At 45.4% G+C, this 27069-nt stretch overlaps 1 protein-coding gene across 3 annotated transcripts in view; it reads left to right on the top strand.

Annotated features, from left to right (window-relative positions):
- Nucleotides 1-22385: 22385 nt before the first annotated feature.
- The window catches only part of CLYBL (citramalyl-CoA lyase), a 263424-nt gene continuing 258740 nt past the window's right edge, over nucleotides 22386-27069 (top strand). For 2 of the 3 annotated variants that reach the window (XM_059144806.1, XM_059144805.1), the window contains exon 1: nucleotides 22386-22522. In XM_059144806.1, the coding sequence (XP_059000789.1) occupies nucleotides 22461-22522 (62 nt within the window). In that variant the 5' untranslated portion in view covers nucleotides 22386-22460. The remainder of the gene's footprint in view (nucleotides 22523-27069) is intronic. The other variant, XM_059144804.1, reaches the window with a different exon arrangement.

Below are 27069 nucleotides of genomic sequence, written 5' to 3'. Positions count from 1 at the left end.
GTGTGACTCCCCTTCCACCATCTGGCCTCCATTTTTATAATTTTGTCATTCAAGAATGTTGTATAAATGGACTGAAGCAGTAGGTGACCTTTGAGACAACTTTCTTCACCCAGGATAAGTCTCTGGAGATTCATCTTGGTTCTGCGCATCTGTAGTTCAGTCGGTCTTATTGCTAAGTGGTATCTGTGGTATGGTTGTCCTGGGTTTTGTTGCCCTCACTGGAGCACATCCGGGTGGTTTTCAGTTTAGCGCTATTGTGAATAAAGAAAAAAATATGAACATTCTCATACAGGTTTTTGTGTAATGTAAGTTTTCATTTCTCTGTGATAAATGCCCCAGAGTGAAATTACACAGTTGCATTTCCCTTATGATAGGACATTGGACATATTTTCATGTGCCTGTTTGCTTTCTGTATATCCTCTTTGGCAAAATGTCTGTTGTCCGTTTTCTAATTGGATTTGGGGGGATCTTGTTTTTATCTTAAAGTTTATTTTTGGGGGGGTACACTCACACACTGGGTGTGAAGCCCAGTTAAAAAAGAAAAAGAGACAGAGAAAGAGAAAGAAAGTTTTTTTTTTTAGTAATCTCTACACGCAACATAGGGCTTAAACTCAGGACCACAAGATCAAGAGTCACGCGCTCTTCCAACTGAACCAGCCAGGTGCCCCAGACTTTTTTTTTAACTGTTGAGTTCCGCCCCCCCCCCCCATTTTTATATCATGGATGTATGGCAGATTGCAGTGTGGAGGCTTGGAATTCCTGAAATTAATCCATTAATCCCATTGGTCTTTGCTCATCCCCTAGATCTCTTAGCCAAGGATTAGCAAGTAGGGGCGGAGGGGGGCATGTGCAGCTGAATCCTTGTTTTCTGTTCTGAATGGGGTGGGACTTTATTCTAGAAGGGAGCCTTTCCTGAGTGTGTTTATGGTGGCTAAGAAGTGGAAGGAACATTGTTTCCTTCCAACTTGCTTTCTTAGAGAAACGTGAGGAGAAGTTTTTTGTTTTTAATTTAATTTATTTGACAGGGAGAGAGAGACACAGAGAGGGAGCACAAGCAGGGGGAGTGGGAGAGGGAGATGCAGGCTTCCTGCTGAGCAGGGAGCCCGATGTGGGGCTTGATCCCAAGCCCCCGGGGATCATGACCTGAGCCGAAGGCAGATGCTTAACAACTAAGCCTCCCAGGTGCCCAGAAGAAGGAAATTTTAAGTTTCATACTGACAGGCTCTTGGTCACCTCCATGACTACGAGACCCAATGAGCCTTAAATCAGTGCTTTTCAGACTCCCACATGCATGTGAACCAAGTAAGGATCTTTTTTTTTTTTTTTTTAATTTGACAGATCACAAGTAGGCAGAGAAGCAGGCAGAGAGACAGGGGGAAGCAGGCTCCCCCCTGAGCAGAGAGCCCAATGTGGGGCTTGATCCAAGAACCATGGAATCATGACCTGAGCCGAAGGCAGAGGCTTTAACCCAGTGAGCCACCCAGGTGCCCCCCAGTAAGGATCTTAAGATGCAGATTCTGGTTCGCTGGGCCTGGGAAGCGTCCAGAAATTTTCCATGTCTCACCAGCTCCATGTAATATGATGTTCTTGGTTCCTGGCGTTAAGCAATTTAGCCAAAGTCACCCACAGTGCCCACAACCAACCCCCCCCCCCGCTCCCATCACTGACAGCACCCCACGAACCCCACTACCCACTGGGAAAATGACATTCTTCTCAGGAAACAGCCAGAAGATCCTGCTAGTGTGTATTTAATAAGCTCAGGCAGTTTCCTCCCAGGGATTTCTGCAGTTTTAGTCTTGTCTTAAATGGTTTGTGTCCACTAAACAGATTCTAGGCTCTTTTCATATAAATGAGCACCTGTTTCATAAGTTGAGTTTCATCAAACCAGCCGGCTAATAGCTTTCAGGGTCTGTGAGAGTAATATGCTGCCCATCTTGTTACCAGCTCTTAGGGGCTGAGTTGTGTCTTCCTAAAATTTCTATGTCGAAGTCCTGACCCCCGGTACCTCAGAATGGGACTGTAATTGGACATAGGGCTTTTAAAGAAGTAATTAAGTTACGGTGAGGTCATCATCTGGGTGCACCAGTATGACTGGTGTCCTTATAGGAAGAGATTAGGACACAAATACACATGGGGGAACATGTTGTGAACACACAGGAAGGAGAAAAAGGAGTGGGGAGAAACCAAACCTGTCGACGCTTTGATCTTGAACTTCCAGCCTCCAGAACCAAGAAAGAACTTGATGTTGCTGAAGCCCCCAGCCTGTGGTGCTTTGTTGTGGCAGCATCAGCAGCAAACTCAGATGCCAGCTATTAGGATAGAGACAGACAGGACGTAACAAAAGGTCCTTGGCATATTCTGCAGAAAAGCGTGCTAGCGGGTGGCCGTCTTTCAGCAGCAACGGCCAGATTGCTGATCCTCCTCTCTGGGAAGATGCAGGCAGGGCAAAAGAGAACGTCCGTTTTCCAAACTGCACACCCTGCCACAACCAGAGATCTCATTGTGCTTATTCTAATCAGGCTCGGTCAAAAAGAGGAGAAAAAAAATTCATAGCATTATTCACAGTGGTCAAAGGACAGGAACAATCCAAATGCCCATCAACAGATGAAAGGATGAACCAGCGTGAATGCAGAGACAATGGGAGACTATTCAGCCTTTAGAAGGAATGGAATTCTGACACGTGCTACTACACGGATGGACCTTGAAAACATCATGCTCAGCGAAATAAGCCCAGCACAGAAGTATGCATATTCTACGATTCCACTAATAGAAGGCACCCAAAGGACCTCCTATTTCACAGAGATGGGAGCACCTGGGTGCCTCAGTCGGTTAAGTATCTGCCTTTGGCTCAGCTCATGCTCCCAGCCCTGATTAAGCCCCACATCAGGCTCCCTACTCAGTGTGAAGGCTGCTGCTTTCTCCCTCTCCCTCTACTCTTCCCTTCTCGTACTCACTCTCGCTCCCTCTCTCTCAAATAAATAAATGCAATCTTTTAAAAAGAGTTCATAGAGACAGAAAATAAAGTAGGTGGGAGATTCTGTTCAATGGACACAGAGTTCATGTTTGGGATGATGAAAAAGTTTCAGGTACAGAGTGGCAATGGTTATACAATAGTATGAATGCATTCAATGCCACCAAACTGCAAATTAAGATGACAATTATCATGTGGCATATTCCAGCACAATTTTATAAATTTAGCATAGATCTGAAAGTTAATATTTTTAAAGAATTTTTTTTTTCAAAAGGAAGAGAAACAATGCCCTTAAGGTGTTTCACTCAGTCTCATCCTCTAAGCTGGGGAGAAGGCCTTGCTGGGAACTGAAGAAGGAATTTTTGGACCTTGCAGGGGTGGGGCCAAATCAGGCCCTGGGGCTCTCTGCAGGGGAGATTTATATGGCCTCCTGTCAGCAAGGCGAGGGAGTTAAGAGCTTAGGAGGTTAGAGAAGAGAATGGGAAAGGTCCAATGACTGAGTTCCCCTCTTTTGCCTTCTCCGCACTCACGGGCCCAGAGGCTGCTTTCCCATCCCTCCCCAGCTCTGGCTGGCTCTGCCCCAGAGTCACCTGTGTCTGAGCCCTCAGGTGTCCACGCCTCACTTCACTCCACTTCGCCTGTTAAAGCATCATCTTTCGAAAGGCAGAATCGTGACTCTTCTACAGATTAGAACATGCTTGCCTGTGAAAGATTTAACTCGTTAATTAATGACAGACCCATTAAGATGTTAAAACCAGATCCAATAAGATTTAGACTTCAGAGATTTACATCCTCTCCAGGACAATGTATTTTGCATCACCATGAATGAGACTTACCGGCATCACCAGAGACAGGAGACATTTGCGTGGAGAGCTTACTAATGCCTCTACAGAGTTGTAAAACGATCCAGTTGAAGACTCTCAAAGGTGCACACACCCTCATAGGACCCGGTACTCCTGGCCAGCCTGGGGGACAACACCCCAGGATTTCCCTGGAAAAATACTAATTGTAATTTTTGCCCATTTCTAAATCTTTGACAGTTTTTCTGGCCTGCCTGTTGTGCGGTGTATAAACGTGTGCACGGGACTCCTGGGTTCTCATCCGACTTCGCAGGCCAGTCTGGGATGGGAAGGAAACTGTCCCTGAATTCCCGACTGTACCTGAACTCAACCCCCTGTGGGTCTCCTCCACCTTGTCTTGCCTGAGTGGAGCTGAAATCACCCCATTCGCTGACCCCGCAAAGGCCGCTTACGCCCTGTTCAGCCATGTCTACATCCCTGGGGGCCCGTTACTATTTGGTGTCCAAGGGGAACACAGACTCTGCCAATACCAGCATTTTCTGCCTCAGCACTTGTCATTTTCTTATTTAATCAACTCGTGGCCAAACCCTGAGCATGATTCCAGCTTGATCCCTCTTAAACTGTGCATCCCCTTCCTTGGTGCCACGCTGAGAAAACCAGTTACCCACTGCCATACTGTGAGCCTGCCTTACTCATTCTATGGTACAGGCAGGCGGCAGCTCACAATAGAGAGGAAAATGAAGAGCAAAATTAACATTCTTATAATATTTAAAACATATTTATGAAACTGAGTGCCTATTATATATTAGGCGTTATAGTAAGAGATAAGATAGCTTCAAAAAAATAAATAAATAGCCAGCCTTCCCGATCTGATGGGGATAACAGCCAGAAAAGCAGATAATTTGCCATGACTGTGCATGGCCTTCTAATGTCCCCATCTTCGAAAAGCTTGTCATTTTGCCCAATTCCCCGTTGCTAGAGATTCTATCAGGGCGTTGTTTGTAAGTTACCCCAAGGGTATCCTATCGTGCACAAGGAATGGCTTGTTGGGGCGAGCCAGGCCATGCAGGCTATCTAGGTCTTCCCAGTCTCGGCTCGGATATTTTTACTCCTACGTATATCAGTTAATATGCATTGGGGAAAATCTGGGTTTGATTAGGAAGGAGAAAAGAGCAGGAGGGAACTGGGAAGATGTTATGGCTTAATGGAGTCTTCCAAAAAAAGATAAATCAAAGCCCCCAGTAACCTCAGAATGTGAGCTTATTTGGAACTAGGGTTGTTGCAGATATAATTAGTGAGGCTGATGTCATACTGCGGAGGGCGGCCCTGATCCGGTACATCTAGCGTTCTTACCAGAAGAGGAGAAGAGAGGGGCGCCCAGGTGGCTCCGTCGGTGAAGTGCGGTTAAGCCTGCCTTCAGCTCAGGTCCTGATCTCAGGGTCCTGGGACCGAGCCCCACATCAGCCTTCCTGCTCAGCAGGGAGCCTATGTCTCCCTTTCCCTCTCTCTGCCTCTGCGCTCCACCACCCCCCCCCATCTTGGGCTTGCTTGCTCTCTCTCAAAGAAGTAAATAAAATCTTTAAAAAGGAAAAAAGAGAAGAGAGAGACACACGGGGGAAGCTGTGTGATGAGGGGCAGAGGCACCCCTAAGGACGCCCAGCAGGCTTCGAGAAGCAGGGAGAGGAAGGAAGGGTCCTCCCCTACAGGTCTCAGGGAGGCGGGGGGCGGGGGGATGGCCCCTGACACCTTGCAGCAGGGTCCTGGCCAGACTTTAGCCTCCAGAACTTCAAGAGAACAAATTTTTACTTTTCTGTGCCACCTGGTTCGTACGGTCGTACGGTCGGCGACCCGTCATGACCCATATTCAGTAAGGAAATGTGCTCTGAAGTGGGGACAGAATCGAAATTAAAATATCCATCTGAGGGTGCTCTAGAGCCATCCCTTCTCAGGGCTAATTTGACTTTAACCTAGATGATGGATACATAAGAGCGGTTTTCAGGAGGTGACTCTCTTAACCACCCTTGAAAGGGATTCTGATTATTTTAAGTTTCTGTTCTACTGAAATGTGGATTCAGACCAGGGATGCCTTGATCGCTCTGAATGCCTTTGACCTGCGGGCTTTGGCTGAAAGTACGGGATTCCAAGGGAAACAGACACCGACTCACCCATTAACCTGCTCTGACCGCTCCAACGGTCCCACTCAGGGCCGGGTGCTGGGGCGCTGAGATGACAGCTTTAAGGCAGAAGACTCACCCACGCCACCCGCCACTGTTGACAATGGGATACTACAGGGGACAGGAATAGGTTTGGGATTTTTTTTTGTTTTTTCGGGTCCCCCCCCACACACACAATATAGGAAGCAGCAAAATCTGCTCTTCTCTGGAAATTGCTATCTGGACTGACAACATAGAAATGTTTTCAATCTGTCCATTACTTTATGCCAAACCTCTGAGGTTTGAATTGTCTTAGCCACACCTTAAAACTCTAGCCTCTCAGTGCGGTTCCAGACCAGCAACATCAGCATCGCCTGAGAACCTGTTAGAAATGCAGATTCTTGGGGCGCCTGGGTGACTCAGTCTGTTAGGTATCTGTCTTTGGCTCAGGTCATCATCCTGGAGTCCCGGAATGGAGCCCCACATCGGATTCTGTGCTCAGCAGAAAGTCTGCTTCTCCCTCCGCTGGTTACCCAAACTGGAATCTATTGCGTCAGCAGGGATGCATTGTCTTAACCCAAACTGGAATCTATTGCCATCAGCAGGGATGCATTGTCTTAAGGCACTGGCTAGCCTTCCAGGTGGCTGCTTCACCACATCCTATCGTAGCTCATTCCTCCTTCCTTCCCCTGCCTGTGCGTGACTACATGTGCACGCACGCACCCCTGCATTTATGCAGCCGTCAGCGGACACCCAGGAAAACAAATGCTGTGGTCCATTTGGTAGGTGGGTCCCCATGAGTCCGAGGCTATGCTGGGACGTTAGTTAAGCTCCTTCAGGTGACAGGGACCAAAGATCCTTTTCAGATCTTCCCAGGTGGCGCACTGATTGTAAAGAAACAAAGAGAAGGAGCATCTCTTACTATGACAATCCGGGAAAAAACATATCAGGGTATCTCCGAGAGAGACAGAGGGAGAGAAACGAAAAGAAGACCGGAAATCATCTCAATGTCTAGGCTCCATGGATTCTTGGAATGTTCTTCAGGACAGGCAGTGAGACCAGCCTCTCTGGCAGTCCAGTGTCTGGTGTCCTTCGCCACTGGCTCTAGGAACTCCATTTGCATATGACAGGGCCTCCTACATCTCTGCCTCTTCTGTGACTATTTCTGCTTCTCAGTGCCACCGCCTACCCTTCCGAGTGATTGTCGTGAGGCTTGTTTGCCAAGACAAGACTGTGTATTGCTTTCTTACAGTCTGGCTGCCCGCGTGGGGTTTCTCTGTCTCCCATTCAAAGGGCTCCCAGAGATATCCGCTTGGGTCTCCGGGGTCACCATGTCAGCAGAGAGCTTTCCCATTTGCAGCTCTCGAGAGGGCACCCGTCCCTGGCCAGTCACTGGTGGCCCAGACACAAGTAGGTACAGGTGAGAACCTGCTTAATGTGGCAGGGTACACAGGAGCCTTCTGGGGGTGATAGGTGCTCAGGTGACATCAGAGCCCTCTCTGGGTTAGAAGAGAGTTCTAGGAAGAAAATACAGATCTTAAAGTCATGACTGTGGAAGTCGATGGTAGTTAAGGCCTCACGTGCGGTAACATTATCCAAGAACGATGGAGAAAGAAAGAGAAATGGAAGCCCAAGGTCACGCACAGCTACTAAGGGATAGACGGAGGGCCGCTAGGACATAGGAGTTAGCATTTGTTGAGCACCTCCTGTTTACCGGGCTCTGTGTTTTGATGCTTTACATAAATTACCTTATTTATTCTTTAAAACTCTTGCAAACTAGGTATTACCATTATTGTCCCCAATTTACAAATGAGAAGACTGACCGAGGCTCACAAAGACCAAGATCAAGCAACTTATAAATGACCGTAGGGAGATATTGGTGCAGTTTTGTCCAATTCCAAGATCGTTACTCTTACTGTGGTATGTGAACTATGTTGGCCTCAACGATATGGTGTGAAACATGGTGGTGGTCCCGGGGAGAAGCGTAATTTCTGGAGGAAGAGATTAAGAGAGAAAGCCTCTGGAAGGTGCCTCTTCGGGCAATTAGACATTTATCAGTGAAATTTCTTTCATTTGGGAGGCTCTGATTGCGATGAATTAAGAAGCCTGGCAAAAAAGACAAGGAGGGTCAGCTGTGAAGGGTAAGAAGCGGGAAAGGGGGGGGCGTGGCTCGTGGTGTGCTGTTGTTTGTTGTTTTACTGCGAGGATGGTCCAGTCAGGAGATAGAGTCCATGCCACTAATTTGAACAGAGAAGGTTTATTTATTTATTTTTAAAATTTTATTTTTTATACTTTTAAAAATTTAAATTCAATTCATTAACGTATAATATATTATTGATTTCAGAGGTAGAGTTCGGTGATTCATCAGTCTTATATAACACCCCGTGCTCATTACACAGATGCCCTCCTTAAAGCCCGTCACCCAGTTACCCCCTCTCCCCAGCCCCCTCCCCTCCAGCAGCCCTCAGTTTGTTTCCTATGATTAAGAGTCTCTTATGGTTTATCTCCCTCTCTGGTTTCATCTTGTTTTATATTTTCCTCTCTTCCCCATGATCCTGTCTTGTTTCTTAAATTCCATGTAAGTGATATCATATGATAATTCTTTCTCTGATTGACTTATTTCGCTTAATGTAATACCTCTAGTTCTAACCACATTGTTGCAAATGGCAAGATTTCATTTTTTGATGGCTAAGTAATATTCCATTGTGTATATATACCACATGTTCTTTATCCATGCATCTGTTGATGAACATCTGGTCTCTTTTCCATAGTTTGGCTATTGTGGACGTCGCTGCTATAAACATTCGGGTGCACGTGCCCCTTCGGATCACCACATTTGCACCTTTGGAGTAAATATCCAGTAGTGCGATTGCTGGGTCATAGGATAGCTCTATTTTCAACTTTATGAGGAACCTCCATGCTGTTCTCCAGAGTGGCTGCCCCAGCTTGCATTCTGTGTTGCAGGAACAAGATGGAAGACACTAGAACAAGGGCAAAAAGCCCTTTCCACCTGCCATGTCTTCCCCTGCTCTCTCCCCACCCCCCCAGCCCCTCCGTGTCTGCTGCAGGTAAAACTTCCCATTTGTAACAGATGCCAGGAGAAATGTTTACAGCGCCCAGCCCCAGCATCACATAGCAGGACAAAGAAGGATGGATTTGGAGCTCCAAGGAAACAGTACATCGATAACTCGCACACATGGGATAATACTGCCATGGAAGAGCCAGTAGGGGTCCATATTTTCCCTGTGAAGGTTCACTATGCTCGAACTCCAGTGACAGCACTCCCCAGAGAATTCTCAAGCCATCTCTCATCCTCTCCGCCCACCCATTTCGACTCTAGTCTGGCAGCTCCCACTCCTCTCTCTGATGGACTCAGAATGCACATCCACACCCTTGGAATTCAGATACACAGAATTTAGCTAATTCCATTATCATCATCTGTTTATGTAAGGCCCTTCTCTTACTTTTCGCTTCGTTTCCAAACCTTGCTCCCATGCCCACTCCACCCCACCCAGTGTTATCTGTTTGGTGTGTGTCCTTGGATATGTGCGTGTGCACGTGGTTTTTAAAAGCACACAGGATTGTTTTGCATATGCATTATATGTACATACGCATAAATATGTATACACATATGTACATACATAGAGTATTGAGTCGTGGGTCTCATTCTATTCTGTTTTTCTCTCCTTTACAGGCCGATCTACCCAGGCAGCGCTACAGACCTCTTGTTCACCAGGAGCTGATGCAAAGCCCTCTGCAGGCCGTACCCAGGACACCTGATTGCCCCTTCCTTTGAATATTCCCAGGAGGACTCTGACAGCCCACTCCCGCAAATGGCCAGGAGGAGCATCCCTCTGCATGTTCTCTTACACACCAGAGCGAAGATTCTCAGAGCTGCGCCTGGAAGTGCAATCGCTCGGCGTGCCACGCGGGGATTTTACTAAGTCCTGCTCAGCGTCTCCCAGAACACTGCGCATTCTACAGTCCAATCTCTACTGCACGAGAATTTCCATTTCCCTACGTCCTTGTCAACAATTGCTATCATCTGACTTTCTTTTTTCCTTTTTTAAAGGTTTTATTCATTTATTGAGAGAGAGAGCTAGAGAGAGTGAACATGAGCAGTGTGAGGGGCGTGAGAGGAGGAAGCAGGCTCCCCGCTGAGCAGGGAGCCCGACGCAGGGCTCCATCCCACGACTCTAGGATCATGACCTGAGCCGAAGGCAGACGCTCAACTGACTGAGCCACCCAGGCACCCCTATCATCTGACTTTCTAATTCTTCTTACATTATGGATGTAAAGTGGAATCTCAAATAATTTGCGTCTCTTTGACTAATCATGAAGTTGAGCCTTTCTTCAAGTTGCCCTTTTATATCCTTGGCCCATTCTTCTATTGGTTTCCTGACTGACTTTGTTAATTTCCTGGTATGTCCCAGATAAGATGTCAATAAACTTTACTGTAAAGGGCCCAGGTAGTAAGCATTTTTGGATTTGCAGACCGTGTGTCCTCTGCTGTACCGGCTCAGCTCTGCTGTTAAAGCATGTAGGAGCTATGACGATCTGTAAATGAACAAGCAGGGCTGTGTTCCAATAAAACTTACCCGAAAAGGTGTCAGGGTCAGATCTGCTGCCCTTTGGTTTCAAGCCATTACAGGACAAAGCACAGAATATGAAATCAGCCAAGCTCTAAGTGGTAATTCTCTACTGAACATTGTTTAGCCACTGTTTCTTCTTCTTAAGTTTTTATTTTAAAGTAATCTCTGCACCCAATGTGGGGCTCAAACTCATGACCCTGGGATCAAGGGTCCTATGCTCTTCTGACTGAGCCTCATTACCTGCTATTTCTTGAACACCTGCTATCTCAAGACTCTTGGGTTCAAGAGCCAAAAACCCAACTCAGACAATGTTAATTTAGAAACTATATGCATTTTGGCTGGAAATGTGTACAACTGAAAGGTATGAAGAAGTCTGTGTCATCGAAATGAATTGGACGCTTAACCACTGAGCCACCCAGGTGCCTCATAAAGCTTGTAAGTTTTTTTTAAGATTGTAGTTTTAAAGAAAATTTATTATTCTTTGTGGTTCAAGTGGGTTTCAGTTTGGATCAGCACAATAATGCAGCAGAGCAGAGCACTCTGTAATTCGGGGGCTTAAAACAACAAGTATTTCTCATTGGCCAGTAGGCAAGTGTCTGTTGAGGTTCCGTCTGGGCTGGGGCAACTTTGTTTCCCACTGCAGCTGGAAGCTTGGCTCCATGGGTCTCTCCTTCTCCACACTGCGGTGTGCTTTGCTGGGGTCTGTTCTTCCGACAGTGACGGCAAGAGTGCAAAGGGCAATCAGAAAGAGGCGAGGCCTCTCAAGGCCTAGGGCTTCAATGGGTCAATAGTCAAGCTCAAAGTCAAGGGGTACAGGGGATACTCCATGCACACCAGGTCGATGGTGTTGAAGCAAAGGGGGTGGAAGATTTGGAGTCATCAACTCCATCTACCAATAAGAGGTGAAATCAATACTCCATTCTCTAGAGTTCAAAGTCTCCCCTTGTCTGGTCTCACTCTAGTCATCCAATCTCCAGCCTAACCCCCCACTTTGGGCTCTTTACCTGGGACACAGTTCAGGGACCTTGGGAATCTTCTAGAAGCCGGACAAGATTGGGCAATCCCAGACAGCAAACCCTATTCCAACCGAAGGCCAAATTTAGCTTGCTGCTGCTTTCCCACCACACAAAAAAGAGGGGGCAGTTTTATGGGTCTGCCCGTTATCGGTAGTGTTTATAAAACAAACAAATGTTAAACAATTTTTCCTCTAGGAAATAAACCAAGCCAGAGATCTTCTTTATGATCTTTTATTTTAGTTCTTTGGGGGGAAAAAAATCTCCAGGAATTATTTTCTCAATAAACAATGGCAACAGTTTATTTTTGTGGGATTGACTTGAGTCCTCCCCCATTTTCTTTTTTTGGATTAAGAGGTTGACTGCAGAAATGAGCAAGAGGGAGTTTTTTATTCTTTTTTTGTATGTGGTTTCTCTGGCTGGAAAATAAAAGCTCTTCATTCTTTCTGTATTCAGTGCACTTCAAAGTTATAAAAATTTAGATAAAGTACATCAGGGTTATGGTTGTTCTAGATTTCAATCTATTTATAACTTCCTCATATTTCGCATTAGTTTGACCTCAGGTGAAAGGAATGCTTTTGAAAAGTATAATGATTTGATCCTAGCAATGGATATAGCAAAAATACTGGGGTCAATAAGTTAAATTAAAAGACTCACAATAAAAAAATAAAAAAAGAAGAAGAAGAAGGAAAAGAAGAAGAAAAAAGCCAGATCTAGCAAACTTTAAGTTTAGGACTGCATGACAATGGGCGAATTTCCCAGCCGTGTTCTCATAAAAGAATAATGGTGTGAAAAATGTTTTTCAAAGCTTACCAGAGTAAAAAAGTTTGAACTAGAAGAAACTAATTTCCTAATAGTCTGACTCATTTTCACAGCTTACATAGGATTTTTCACAGCTTACATAGGATTTGTCTTTAGTACCTTTACACATGTGTTTTGTTTCTTTTCTTTTCCACCAAAGTTTGAACAATGCCAAATGAGTTGAAGTTTCAAAATATTACTTAAAATATATGCTTCAGAGATTTATGGAGAGGAAAAGAGCAGGTTTCAAAACAATATATATACACATACATATAATATATATATATGAGTGTGTGCATCTATATGTATTGATCTAGAGTGAAAAAGATATGTATACATATATATACACACATTCCACAGAAAAATGTGTAAGAACATGTCTATATGGAAGCTACCAGAATATGTACAGTTACCTTTGTGTGTTAACTTTCTCTCCATATCCCATTTATTTGTTTTCATAGGTTTAAATTTGTTTCTAATGAACCTATATTATAATCTATATAATATTAAATACGATTTTTTTGGAAAAAGAGAATAAATATTTAACAATTTGGCCTCTCGCCTGAGGAATTCTGAAAGTCCTCTAACTTTACGGAAACTGATGACAAAACCTTCCGTAGGGAGCTTATTGGAACGCTGGCAATCCTGTGGCTGGCTTTATTGTTTCATTAGGCAGAAAATCAGAGGGGGGCAGGAAGAGTCTGGATCCCACTAACTGCCTTCCTCACCAGGCAGGTCCTAACCCACACCTAGAGAAGCATGCCCTACGCAGGAGAGATACACCCTAAGTCACCTCTGAACCGTTTCACCTGCCACATCTGCAGGATGGGGAAGCTGTCGCTCGACCAAGGGTCAGGCAGATCTCGCTAAGTGAGATATTAACTTATGCTTACAAATGTTTCTCGTGCAGTGATGCTTTCAAAAATAATCACATTCATTGTGATATTATGGATAAGATTAAATACCAACCATATGCATCGGTTTAGAACTTGGCAGATGGCATTTTACTTCTTATAAATCAAAAGGAATTATAGATGTGATTTAAATTAATCTCTCTTGGTGTTTCCAAATGTAGTCTGTTGAAATCTAGGTATCTGAGGACTGAAATGATGAGTTTCTGAACGAGGCAATCCCACAACTGGTTTTGGAACCTGCTGAGTGTTGGCCACTGGAGCTGGAGCCAGGAATGAAGAAATAGACTTTGCTTTCAGGGATTTGTGCTTAGTCATCACAACAATTTCAAGATTTGCTTTGACCTTTTGTTTTAAGTTTTAGAACAGCAAATAAAAACAAGAAGAGGGACTAAGGAACCCCAGCCACCTGAACAATTATAAACAAATAGTTCGGTTTGTTAGATGGGCCATTTTGCCATCTTGGGTCAAGGCCAGTTACGCCATTGTGGGCAGGGGTGCAAAGGCTTAGCAAGTGGGGATTAAGGAACAGCTCAGAGCAATTAGATCATATAATGCCCTAAGTACCTAGTTTATCAGGATGAATGCAAGTTTGGCTCCTGTTGCTAAAAGAAAAAATAAAAAGCGATGCACATGTTACTTACAAGCAAACCAGAGGGCATGCAGTCTATTATCAGCAATAAACAGATTTTATTCTTTTGTAAACAAGATTGCCCTGGGGATTTGCCAGCACCCGGATAATCCTTCAAATCATCTGCCCAGCCTACCACAGTAATAGGAAATTGTCAGTAATAAGGCTGGTTAACAATCTTCTTGGCTGGTGCATTAAAGATTATTCCATAAAACCCAGAGGGTCTTAACCAACCAGCCTTTATTATATAGTTCATTCCAAGTCCACAGAGCCTGCTAAGACTGTCACCTGTGCGAGTCACTAGGCCCTCACTCTGGACAGCAGCTGGGACTTGGAGAGTTTTTAACACAACATGGAATGGGAACCACAGAATTCAGTGGCCATGGGCTTGCCGAAGTGTAGACGGCGTCCACTCTCCATATACCGAGTTGGTGGAGGGTGCCAGGCCCAGTACAGAGCCACAGCTTCATGAAGGTCAGACTGTGGTTTCTTTCTTTGCTTCTTTTTTTTAAAGATTTATTTATCTATTTTAGTGAGAGAAAGAGAGAGAGGGGGAGAGTTTTAACCAAGCTCCTCTCTGAGCAGATCTTGATCTCATGACCCTGAGATCATGACCTGAGCTGAAACCAAGAGTCCCAGGCCCAACCACTGCACACCTAGGTGCCCCCAACTGTGGTTTCTTGTTTCTTCTTTTCACATTATTGTTCTAGGATTCAAATGTAGTGTTTAGAATAAGTAATACATACACATGAATTTTATAAAAATTTTTAACCTTTTTTTTTTTTTTTTTTAGATTTTATTTATTTGACAGAGAGAGAAACAGCAAGAGAGGGAACACAAGTACGGGGAGTGGAAGAGGGAGAAGCAGGCTTCCTGCCAAGCAGGGAGCCCAAGGACCTAGGATCCTAGTACCATGACCGGAGCCGAAGGCAGATGCTTAACAACTGAACCACACAGGCGCCCACCCCCATTTTATTATTTTTTAGAAGGCTCTATGCCTGCTAGGCACCTGGGTGTTGAAGTCAGTTAAGCCTGGGACTCTTGGTTTCAGCTCAGGTCATGATCTCAGGGTCATGGCATTGAGCCCCGCATCAGGCTCCACACTCAGCTCAGAGTCTGCCTCAGATTCTCTCTCCCTCTACCTCCTACTCACTCACTCTCTCAAATAAATAAATAAAATCCTGAATGAAATGAAGGAAGGAAGCTCTATACTCAATACAGGCTTGAAATCAGGACCCTGAGATCAAGAATCACATACTCTACCAACTAAGCCAGCCAGGTGACCCTCAAAAAAAAATTTTTTTTTTAAGACTTTATTTACTTATTTATTTGAGAAAGAGAATGAAGGAAAGAAAGAGAGAGGCGGGGGAAAGGCAGAGGGAGACATCTGGAACCTCAAGCAGATTCCACAAATATTTATTGAGCACCTACTCTGTATTAGGTATCATTTTAGGCACTGAAAACACAGTAGCAGAGCAGGTAAACTCCGTTCCCACCGTCATGGGGCTTCCACCGAATAGTAAGTAACACCGTAAACAAAATGACAGCAGCAGCAGGCAATAAGCAAATCAATGGATAATATAAGAGTTAAGTGTCCTGTGTCTCTGTTTACTGGTTTCCGGGGTGAAGAGCCTTTTTTCTTTTTTAAATGACATATAGAGGAAGGGCTCCAATTCCATCTTGAAAAATTAGAAACTTTCAGGCTGAAGGAGGCTCTGGGCAGGGCATACGCTTGGGGATCCTGTTTGAAACAGAGTGAAATGTTTCTGGTCGCTTGAACAATACAGTGTCCCTTTGGATTTACAAATGACTTTAAAGGCACTCTTTGAGAACCAGGTTCCATGTGGAGGTGCTCTTGGGAAGGTTTCTTTGACTAGTGATAGGAGTTTTTTATTGCTGCTGTGGTAAGTTACCATGACTGTAGTGGTTTAAAACAACACAGCATTATCATCTTGCAGTTCTGGAGAGTCAGAAGTCTGAAATCACTCTTGTGGGGATCAAATAAAGGTGCACGCAAGCCTGCATTTCCTCTGGAGGCTGCAGGGAGGAAGCCATTTCCTGGCCATGTCCAGCTTCCAGAGACGTCTGCATGCCTCAGCTGAGGCACTCCTCACTCCAGCCTTGATTTCATGTCATACCTTGTTCTGACTCTGACCCCCTTGCCTCCTCCTCCGAAGGACTAGTGATTCCACTGCACCCACCCAGATAATCCAGGATCATCTCCTCACCACAAGATCCCTAATGTAATCACATCTGCTAAGTAACATAGTTTTGATTCTGGGGATTAGCTTGTGGACATTTTCAGGGGCCATTCTTCTGCCTGCCACACAGGCAACTGAGAAACAGCCCCGGTGGCAAAGTGGTTAGGCATCTGACTCTTCGTTTGAGCTCAGGTCATGATCTCAGGGTCGTGAAATTGAGCCCTGCGTGGGGTTCTGAGCTCAGGGCAGAGTCTGCTTGAGACTCTCTCTTCCTTTCCCTCCGCCCCTCCCACTTGTGCTCGTCTCCTCTCTCTCTCTAAAATAAATAAATTAATCTTTAAAGAAAAAAAGAAACAAACAAACCACCTGGCTGGCTCAGTTGGTGGAGATGTGACTCTTGGACCTCGGGGCTGTGAGTTTGAGACCCACACTGGGTGCAGAGGATTATTTAAAAAGGATAAAACTTTAAACAAACAAAAAAGAAACAGGGCACGTGGGTAGGTCATTCGGTTAAGCACCTGCCTTCAGCTCAGGTCATGAGCCCGGGGTCTTGGGATAGAGCCCTGCACTGGGCTTCCTGTTCAGCGAGGAGTCTGCTTCTCCCCCCTTCCCGCCCTCTCTCTCTGTCAAATAAATTTTAAATTATTTAAAGAGAGAAAGAGTACCAGGGGAACAAGCTAATACCATGCAAATTGAATTAAAGTAACAGGGGATTGTGTAAGGAATAATGTGGGCAGAGAATGCCTCAAAATTCAACACTTTGAGTTTAGCAAATGAGTTTTAAATACCTGGTGTGTGCCAGGATACAACAATAAACAAAACAAGAAAAAATCCCTGCCTTTATGGGGCTTACAGTCAACAAAGACACCATAAATAAGCGCATTGTGTGGTGATTTAGAAATGGCTTAAATGCTAGGGGAGAAAGGATCAGGGGAAGGGGCTGGAGAGCCGCCCGCAGGCTTGGGAAACCCTCCGCCTGTGGACACTAGGGGGAGCTGCAGCACACTTTTGACGGCTGAGACTGGGGGGAAAAAAAAGATTTCCGTTACATAATCAGAGTCTGGGAGCCAGAAGGAATTTTAGAGGTCAGCTAGTTTAACTTCCTCAGTTCATAAAGAGAAAGCTGCGGCTCAGAAGGTCCACAATGTGGTCGTTAGTTATTCTGCATTTGGCCTAAATTTGAGAGTTTCCTCCTTTCTCCCCAAGAAAGCCAGACACAGCCATAACGTTATCAAAGGCAGTGCCTGCCAGGAGGCGAGGCTGGGAGGGTTTTGTATCCGAGCAGCAGGAGGGATGGATGATCTCAGAGTGTAGTTCTATCTATGCCCCTGTGGAAAATCATTCCACAGAACTTCTAATATGTCTCTTTCTAAGTGCAGCATTCTGAAGTCTTAAACCAGTGGCACTGCCCTTCAGCCTTTGAGACTCAACATTGGTGAAAATAACCTACATCGGCCAGACACCGAAGGAAAGGAAAAATGCGTTATGATAAAGAGCCTTTGATGTTTATAACAACAACAACAAAATAATAATGTGGCTTCATTTTCCTGTTACTGCTTCAAATGGTTATTTAAGCTTTAAATGGTTACGATAAATCGTGGGTTGATTAGATATTTTCATCCGTGTCTCCTGGGGTGTGACTATTTGCCAAAGGTGTAGTTGAGCCAATACAAAAGCCCAATATTTCTTAGATTAACAGGGAAAGTTATTTGAGTTTCATGATAATTATAAGGCCAAGAGGTAACAATGTAATGCACTTCTACTCGGGAGACCTGTATTTTTTAGGGCAACATTGGTTTAGTCTGGCCCCAGGCAGTACCTTCCCCTAACACATTTAGAGTCCCAGCTGGTTATCCCCTTCTCTGCAAAGTCCCCTGGTTGTCCCGCCTGTCTCAAACAGAGGAAATTCCAGGATTCTTTCTGTTTTGGTATTCCTTTCCCTGTGTCACCAACAGACCTCAGGACCCACCTGTTTTCCCCATTCACCGGCCCACGTCTTTCACTAGACTAAATTGCTTCTTTTTAAAATCTTTTTTTCTTGGGATGCCTGGGTGGCTCTGTTGGTTAATGTCCAACTCTTGATTTTAGCTCAAGTTATAGGGTTGTGAGCTTGAGCCCTGCTTCGAGCCCTGCACTGCGTGTGAAACCTAAGATTCTCTCTCTGCCCCTTCCTCCCTTCCTATGCACGCGCGCACTCTTTTTCTAAAAAAAAATAAATCTTTTTTTTAATCGTGGTAAAACACAATAACATAACATTTATCATTTTTAACCATTTTAAGTGTATAGTTCAGTAGTGGTAAGAATATTCACACCGTTGTACGATCATCACCACTAACCATCTCCAGAACATTTTTCATATTGTAGAACTGAAATTCTGTGCCCCTTAAACAGTAATTCCCCATCCCACTTCCTCTCAGCCCCTGACAACCCTCACTTTCTGTCTCTATGGATTTAATTACTCTAGGAAACTCCTAGAAGTGGAATCATACAATGTGTATGTGTGTGTGTGTGTGTGTGTGTGTGTGTAGCTTATTTCGTTTATCAAGGTTCATCCATGTTGTAGCATGTTTCTGAATTCAGATAGCTTCTTGAGGAATCATTCAATAAATGCTTAAATTTGTTTGAGTTGAAAAAACGAGGTGGATCTGAATGTAAAGGAATGAGATCTGTAAACAATCTCAAAAGGGAGGAAGTTAGCACAGACAGCCCCATATCAGCAGGGTGGACCGCTGATCCACAGGCGTACACATGCATGGCCGCAGCGCCTGGTACCGCATGGACCTGCTGCTTCACTTCCACCTGCCAGATCTCATGCAGATGTCTCTGCTGAACGATCTCAACCTGGAAATACACAGGCAAAGCAGTTCTGGGAGGAGTGTTTCCAGCTGAGCAGAGTCAATAGTGTGAAAGCCACTACAATGCCGTCAGAATGTACCCCAGACAGGAGTTTCCACGTTGACCAGATACGGATAAGAACTAAACATTCTCTTTGCACTTTTATGTATCTGGTGACCACAGATGGTCTCTGGTCCATATATTTCAAATTGTCTCTTCTATTACCCACACGCTTCCAGGTCAGATGCCTTAGCAGCATATTTTCATTGGGACATGACCTCTGGCCTTGCATGTCTACACAGGTAAGACAGCACATTGGACAGCAGTATTCCTGGAAAGCATTCCTAAACCTGGACAGCTAATCATAACTAAACCTGGAAGTGTTTGCAAATCACAAAAATCCCAGGGTGCCTGGCTGGTTCAGTCAGTACAGCATGTGACCCTTGATCTCAGGGTTGTAAGTTCAAGCCCCATGTTGGGTGTAGAGATTATGTAAATCTTTCAAAAAATCACATAGGGGCACCTGGGTGGCTCAGTAGGTTAAACAGCCGGCTCTTGATTTTGGCTCAGGTTGTGATCTCAGGATCCTGGGATCCAGCCCTGTGTCAGGATCCACGTTCAGTGGGGAGTCTGCTTCCCTCCCTCTCTCCCCCTTTTCCTCTGCTGCTCCCACTCTCATGAGTTCTCTCTCTCTGATACAAATAAATAAATAAATAAATAACTTAAAAAAAATTAAACAAGACTCATTTTAAAAAATCACATTAGCACATTCGACTAAATCTAAGCCAAATACATCCCAGCTTAAGTTCCACTTAATTGAATCCTCAAAATGCTGCTTGGTCAGTAGACCACGTGACTCTTGATCTCGGGGTGGTGAGGTCAAGCCCCACTTTTGGTGCAGAGATTAATTAAATAAATGAATACATTTTTTAAAAATGCTATAGTCACCCCAACACCACCCAACACACCCACACCCACAAAAAGCTTGAGAGAGGCTAAGTTGGAATGCACAGAGAAATAGCTCACTTTTATATATTTTTCAAAGACAAATGACCTGTGAACACACTGGGAGGGACCTATAAGGGGCCTGTTCAAGACAGGGACCCTGAGGCTTAACCTCCTTTGGCTTTGGGTAAATCTGCCTTTGGCTTTTTCTATGCTAAGCATTAGTTGAATTGATTTTTATTTTATTTTATTTTTTGTTACGAATATTTTCCAACATACACAAAGGCGAGGAACGTGTAATCCATCCCACTCCCACCCTGTGTACCGGCCACCCAGTTTCAATAATTAGCAGTGTTGGTTCATTATTCTAGTCCCCACTCTTGCCACCCCTGAGCTTATTATGCTCCAGAGGTACTGTTTCTGGCCCCTTCTTTCTCAGATCTCTGCAAGGTTTTTACCCTATCAGATTGCCTAATTCAACAGGATAATGAGTCTCTGCTAAATTTCATATTTTTAGAATGTCCTTGGGGCAAACGTGTACTTTTATTTTAGTTTGGAGGCTGTGAATAAAACCAGATTTGACTAGCCTCACAGGAGGAACTCTCAATTCTTTTCTCTATTATATGTGGAAATATGGAAAGTTAATAAAGCTTTATTTTTAAAATATACAAAAATTAGAAAACAATCCTTAAAACCTATGAGTTAGTAATTTCACGAAGGAGCTCAACAAAACCACAGATGTCCTGGTGAGAATGGGCATAGCTACAATTTCTTCAAGCAGAATCTGAAAGATATTGAATCAGCAAATGAGTCACAGGAGGTCCTACTTTACCTAAAAAGCCATGAGGTCCAGGGCATTTTTAATAAAGATAATTACTCATATGGCAGCTCTTGGAGTTATAATGAGGCCGGTGGAACATTTTCATTTTATATTTATTAAATACCTACTGGTTACAAGTCACTCACCCAGGTGCTGGGGGAACACAGCACTGAGAAGATACACCAGGTCCTCGTTTTCAAAGAACTCACAGTCTATTCCTAGAGATGGTGTTTTTATTTTATTTTATTTTATTTTTTTAAGATTTATTTATTTATTTGACAGAGAGAAAGATCACAAGTAGGCAGAGAGGCAGGCAGAGAAAGAGGGGAGCAGGCTCCCTGCTGAGCAGAGAGCCCGATGTGAGGCTCGATCCCAGGACCCTGAGATCATGACCCGAGCCGAAGGCAGCGGCTTAACCCACTGAGCCACCCTGGCGCCCGAGATGGTGTTTTTAGACCTGAGAATTAGCTGCCTTTCTAGGAGTGGAAGTGCCACACAACTTAAGCCCTGCCCCTTTAACGACCATAGCATACCCTAAAAGCCCACCCCTTTGATCAGTGGACAGCAGTTCCCTTCCACCTAGAGAACCACCAAGGAAAAAGCAAATAAGAAAGTGAGTTCTCAAATCCCCAAATGTTGTGATGAGGGCTGTGATGGAAACCATCAGGTTGCTGTTGGTGGTAAAACAGATTGGGAGGACACTCGGTTAGTCAGTGCAGGCCTCTTTGAGCATGCTCAGGTGGCGGATAGTCTAAATGTCCTGGAGGATGAGGAGGTGTAGCTGTGAGCATTTTGGGGATGGGAGCAGCATGTGGGAAGGCCCTGAATGTGGGGCTATTTGGAGAGACAGGCAGAGGCCAGATCCTGTAAGGCCTTCCTTCAGGGTTGTGGTGAAGAACTTGAATTTTATTCCAAATGCTTCCCAATGGAAGCCATCAAAGGGTTTCAAGAAGGGAATGGACATGATGATGTTAATAACGAGAATTAACACTACCGAGCACTTGCTCTGTGTCAGCAAGGTTTTAAGCTCTGTATATACATTAACTCAAGCTATTCTCGTAACAGACCTATGAGGTGAGTCTTATTAATATTCCAACCTCACAGAGGAGGAAACTGAAGCATGGAGAGCCCAAGTGAATTGCCCAAAGTCACACAACTAGTAAAGTCCGTTTTAATACCTCAGCAGCCCCCCCACTGGTAAGCCGCAGGAGTTGTATTTGCTGAAAAACTGACAGGAAGGAGTTAGAGTCAAGTGTTGTGTTTGCCGACCGAGTCTTCAGCAAGCATTTCTCTGGCCCTGAAAGTTGCCCACAGCAGTTCTGATCCTATTACAAGCAAGTATGTCCCATAATGGATTAACTGTTGAGACGTGCAGATGGGGATGCTCACGAATTTCTTAGGCAGCTTTTTTAACAATAAAAGCAACTAATCCCTAGAAAATTTGGCCTGTTCTGGTTGGGAAAACGCAAAGTCTCTCAAAGTCGCCTTAAAAAACCCAGAAGCACGGAGAAAACCGGATTCGGTCATCCGAAAAACCGCTCAGCAAGTGTTCAACCACTCCGAGTCCCGGCTCTACCCGCGGTGACAGCGGAGAAGTTTCTGGCAGCAGGGACCGCCCCCTCCCCGCTCCGGGCGGGAACAGGTGCGCCAGGCAGGGGGCGTGGCTTGCGGGGGACTGGGCGCGGCGCTGCTGGGCTTGAGGAGGCGGGGCCACTTGGGGGCGGGACCCCGGGGGCGTGGCGAAACGAGGAAGGACAGGACAGAGGCGGGGCGCGCGCGTCAGGAAGATGGCGCTCCGTCTGCTGTGGAGAGCGCCACATGGAACGCCGGCGGCGGCGCTGCCGAGGCTGTGAGTGCAGGTCCCTGAGTCCCCCGCCACCCAGCCCGGCCTTTCCAGTCCTTGCCGGGAACCCCCCAACCCCCGCCGGCCGGGAGCAGCGCGCTTCTCCCGCGCGCCGGCTCGACCTCTGCCAAGGTCGCCGACGCCCCACGAGGGTCGCCTCTCCTGCGCGTGCCGCCCTGTGGGAGGGTCCTTGCTTGGGCCGGGGAAATGGGTACAGGCCTTCGGTGTAGGAGCCCCAGAGCCCACGACGAGTCTCCCCCACACGTGGAAAGCGCGGACGAGCGGCTGTCCTGTGAAAGGGTCCTGGAGGCAGCCTGTGAGAGGCGGCTCGCCTGCGGAGAACCCCTCCGCGCGTGTGTTTGCGCCGCAGCTCCGGGACTGGTCCCCGGACCCCTTTACCTGCCGAAAAATTGCTGAGGACCCCGAAGAGCTTTGCTTGTATTTGTCCGTCTTTACGGTGTGAGGAATTAAAACAGAATTTTTAAAAAGCACTCATTTACAAATGACAAACCCGTAACACGGTAACACAGGTGGAGTGAAAGGGGCGTGGTTTTGTAATTTTGAGAATCTCTCTGGTTTAGTAAAGGACAGCTGGAGTCTCATCGGCTGTCGTGGAGGACGTTGACAAAGCGATTCTGGGCTCAGGCAGACGCTAGCTGGAGACCTCTCAGGCCATCTCGAAGGGTCTCAGGGACGCGCGGGTGCCCTCGGACCCGGCTTTGAGAACCGCTGGTCCTGGTCCAGCAGTTGCCTGTTGGCCAACTGTATGCATACACGTTATCATCTGATTCCTGGACCGCCGTGTGAAGAAGTCGGAAGTCTTCTTTGTATGAGGGAACGGGCTTAGGGAGGCTAAGTGACGCGAAGCAGAGAATGGCAGAGTTTGGTTCCGAAACCAAGTCTGTGGCTCCTGGTCCGAACTTCTCACATTTGCCGCGCTTCCCGACTCACCAGTGTGACCCGCGTTGGGCCTTACCCGGTCCTGTGCATCCACCTTCCCCATTCCTAGAGCAGATCTAGGTGTATGGCCCTGGGCCCAGGAGAGCATCCTGGAACCAGAGATGTGGCTGAGGCCGTATACCCAGACCTTTCCAGAAGGTCCCTGTTCGTTCGTTCTTTCTTTCTCTCTCTCTCTTTTTTTTTTTTTTTTTTTAAGATTTTATTTATTTATTTGACACACAGAAAGAGACCACAAGTAGGCAGAGAGAGAGGGGGAAGCAGGCCCCCCACGGATCAGAGAGCCCCACGCGGGACTCGATCCCAGGACCCCGAGATCATGACCGGAGCCGAAGGCAAAGGCCCAACCCACTGAGCCACCCAGGCGCCCCCAGAAGGTCCCTTTTCTTGCAGGCCAGCGTCTGTGGTCTGTTTAATAATGGGTCCAGTGACCACATGCAGTCACCTACTTATAAGGCGCTTGGGACTCATCTCACAGTGCTCTTTGCCATCCTTATTAGCCCATTGGTTCGTTCTCCACACACTTAACAGATCCTGCTAAGGCTATGGCAGTAGGCTTGCATGCTGGGTGCTTCAGGGAGCCTACACCCGGGGTAAATCCTCCGGCTTTCTGCCCCTTCAGAACACACACAAATGGGAGAAGTAAAGGTGCCAAATGTCAACTTAGAATGAGTTTGCTTACAGATGCCTTAATTTCTGCCTGAGGTGGGCATGCTCCTGGTGACTTTTTCCTTCTGGTTTTACAGTATTAGCACCATTGCCAGTAGGCAGGGACCATTCCTGACTTGGCTATGGAGTCTTCAATATTTTCCCCTGTTGTAGTGGTGGCCTTGAGGTTTTCCCTTCCATCCTGTCTCTGGCCCTGTCTGTAGCTCCTGCTCAGAGGAGCTAAATACCTGGCCCTTAGGTTGGGGGAACATAACTCCCCACTCCTAGAGGTACTATTGGTAGGCATGTTTTTTAAGCCCTTTCCAGTGACAGAGCAAAGAAACATATGTGTGAATAGTAACCCATGCATATATTATAAATACCTGTATTTTTAAGGGAAGCTCTAAGCCCAAGGTGGGGCTTGAACTCACAGCCCTGAGATCGAGTCACGTGCTCTGCAGACTAAGCCAGTAGGCGCCCCTAAATATTTCTATATGTAATTACTGTGTCTATATTAGGCTGAACCTGAGTTCATACTACTCCAGTTCTAATCCATTACCACATGGATCATTCTAGCCTCCTCCCTTTGTTTCTTAATAAATTTTTACTGCTACAGTTAGAAACCTGGCCTTCCCCCCTCCCCACCACCACCAAAAAAAGAAAAGAAACCATCTACCATCCAATTTCAGCATACACATATAGCAGTATTTGAATTGTTAGACCATACTCCATGGGGAAAAACTATCAATTAAAAGTACAGTGCTTATGTGTAGTTCCTTTTCCTTTAATAGGCTCCACTCATTTCCTTGGTTGCTTAGGTTGGTGCCTTTTCCTCCCACCCCTTCAGTGAGGTTGTGATACAGGTAGATTCCCTTGTCAGTTTGCATTCTTTCCTGGGATCCCCCAACCCCCCATGTGAGTTTTTTTTTAATTGCATATATTAAGGTTTGCTCTTTTAGCTATAAAATTCTATGGTTTTTGACAAATGCATAGTATCATGTATCTACCATAACAGTATTATACAGAATTGTTCTATTTCCCTAAAAATCCCTCTGTTCATCCATCCTGCTTCCCTCCAAACTCCTGGCAAGCACTGATCATGTTCTTGTCTCTAAAGTTTAGCCTTTTCCATAATGTCCTATAATTGGAGTCATATATAGTCATATAGTCCCTTTAGACAGTTTTTCTTCACTTAGCAATGTGCATTAAGGTTCCTCTATGTCTTTCTTATGGCTTCTTAGCTCATTTTCTTTTGTTGCTGAATATTCAATTTCAGAGATGTTTCATAGGGTTTTTTTTTTTTTTTTTTTTTTTTTTTAATTTTTATTTATTCAGGGGCACCTGGGTGGCTCAGTGGGTTAAGCCTTCGGCTCAGGTCATGATCTCAGGGTCCTGGGATCAAGCCCCCAAATCGGGCTCTTGGCTCGTCAGGGAGCCTGCTTCCTCCTCTCTCTCTGCCTGCCTCTCTGCCTACTTGTGATCTTTGTCTGTCAAATAAATAAATAAAATTTTTTAAAAAACCCACAATTTTTATTTATTCATTTGAGAGAGAGAGAGAGAGCATGAGCATGAGCAGCAGAGAGGGGCAGAGGGAGAGGGAGAAGCAGGCTCCCAGCTGAGCAGGGAGCCTGGTGTGGGACTCCATCCCAGGACCCTTGGGATCATGACCTGAGCTGAAGGCAGATACTTAACCGACTGAGTCACTCAGGCGCCCCGAGATGTTTCATAGTTAATCTGTTTATCTGTTCAGCCACTGAAGGACATTTTAGTTGCTTCTATCAAGGTTTGATAAAGCTGCTCTAAACATTCTTTTTTTTTTTTTTTTTTTTTTTAAAGATTTTATTTATTTATTAATTTGACAGAGAGAAATCACAAGTAGATGGAGAGGCAGCCAGAGAGAGAGAGAGAGGGAAGCAGGCTCTCTGCTGAGCAGAGAGCCCGATGCGGGACTCGATCCCAGGACTCCGAGATCATGACCTGAGCCGAAGGCAGCGGCCTAACCCACTGAGCCACCCAGGCGCCCAACTGCTCTAAACATTCTTGTGCAAGTTTTCTGTGTGCATAAGTTTTCAAATTAATTGAGTAAATACCTAGGAGTATGATTGTTTGTTGAAAGTACAAATTTGGTTCTGTAAAAAAAACTACCAAACTATGTTCCAAGGTGCTGTGCCATTTTGCATTCCCATCATCAATGAACGTTCCTGTTGCAGTGCATCCTTGCCAGCATTTAGTATTGCCTGGGTGGCTCAGTGGGTTAAGCCGCTGCCTTCGGCTCAGGTCATGATCTCAGGGTCCTGGGATCGAGTCCCGCATCGGGCTCTCTGCTCAGCAGGGAGCCTGCTTCCCTTTCTCTCTCTCTCTGCCTGCCTCTCCGTCTACTTGTTTTTTTTTGTTTAGTCATTCTAATAGGTGTGTAGTGGGATCTGTTGTTGTTTTAATGTTCTTTTAACTTGAAATTCCTTGGTGTCAGCTGATGTTGAGCATCTTGTCATGGGTTTATTTGGCATTTGTGGGTCATCTTTGGTGACCTGTCTGTTTAGATCTTCTGCCTATTTCCTGGATTGTTTTCTTTTTTCTTTTTTTTTTAAGATTTATTTATTTATTTGACAGACAGAAATCACAAGGAGGCAGAGAGGAAGGAAGGCAGAGAGAGAGGAGGAAGCAGGCTCCCTGCTGAGCAGAGAGCCCGATGCAGAGCTCGATCCCAGGACCCTGGGATCATGACCTGAGCTGAAGGCAGAAGCTTTAACCCACTGAGCCACCCAGGCATCCCTGGATTGTTTTCTTATTGTTAAGTTTTTAAGTATTTTTTGCGTATCATAGATATGTCTTTTGTAAGATATATGTTTTGCCAGTATTTTCTCCCATCTGTGACTAGTCTTTTCATTCTCTTAACAGTATCTTGCACAGAGTAGAAGTTTTTTATTTTAATGAAGTCATGATTATTG

This window comes from Mustela lutreola, chromosome 13, assembly GCF_030435805.1.
Source record: "Mustela lutreola isolate mMusLut2 chromosome 13, mMusLut2.pri, whole genome shotgun sequence".
Lineage (NCBI taxonomy): Eukaryota > Metazoa > Chordata > Mammalia > Carnivora > Mustelidae > Mustela > Mustela lutreola.
Note: the sequence above shows the minus strand (reverse complement) of the source record. Positions and strands in the feature narration are given on the sequence as shown.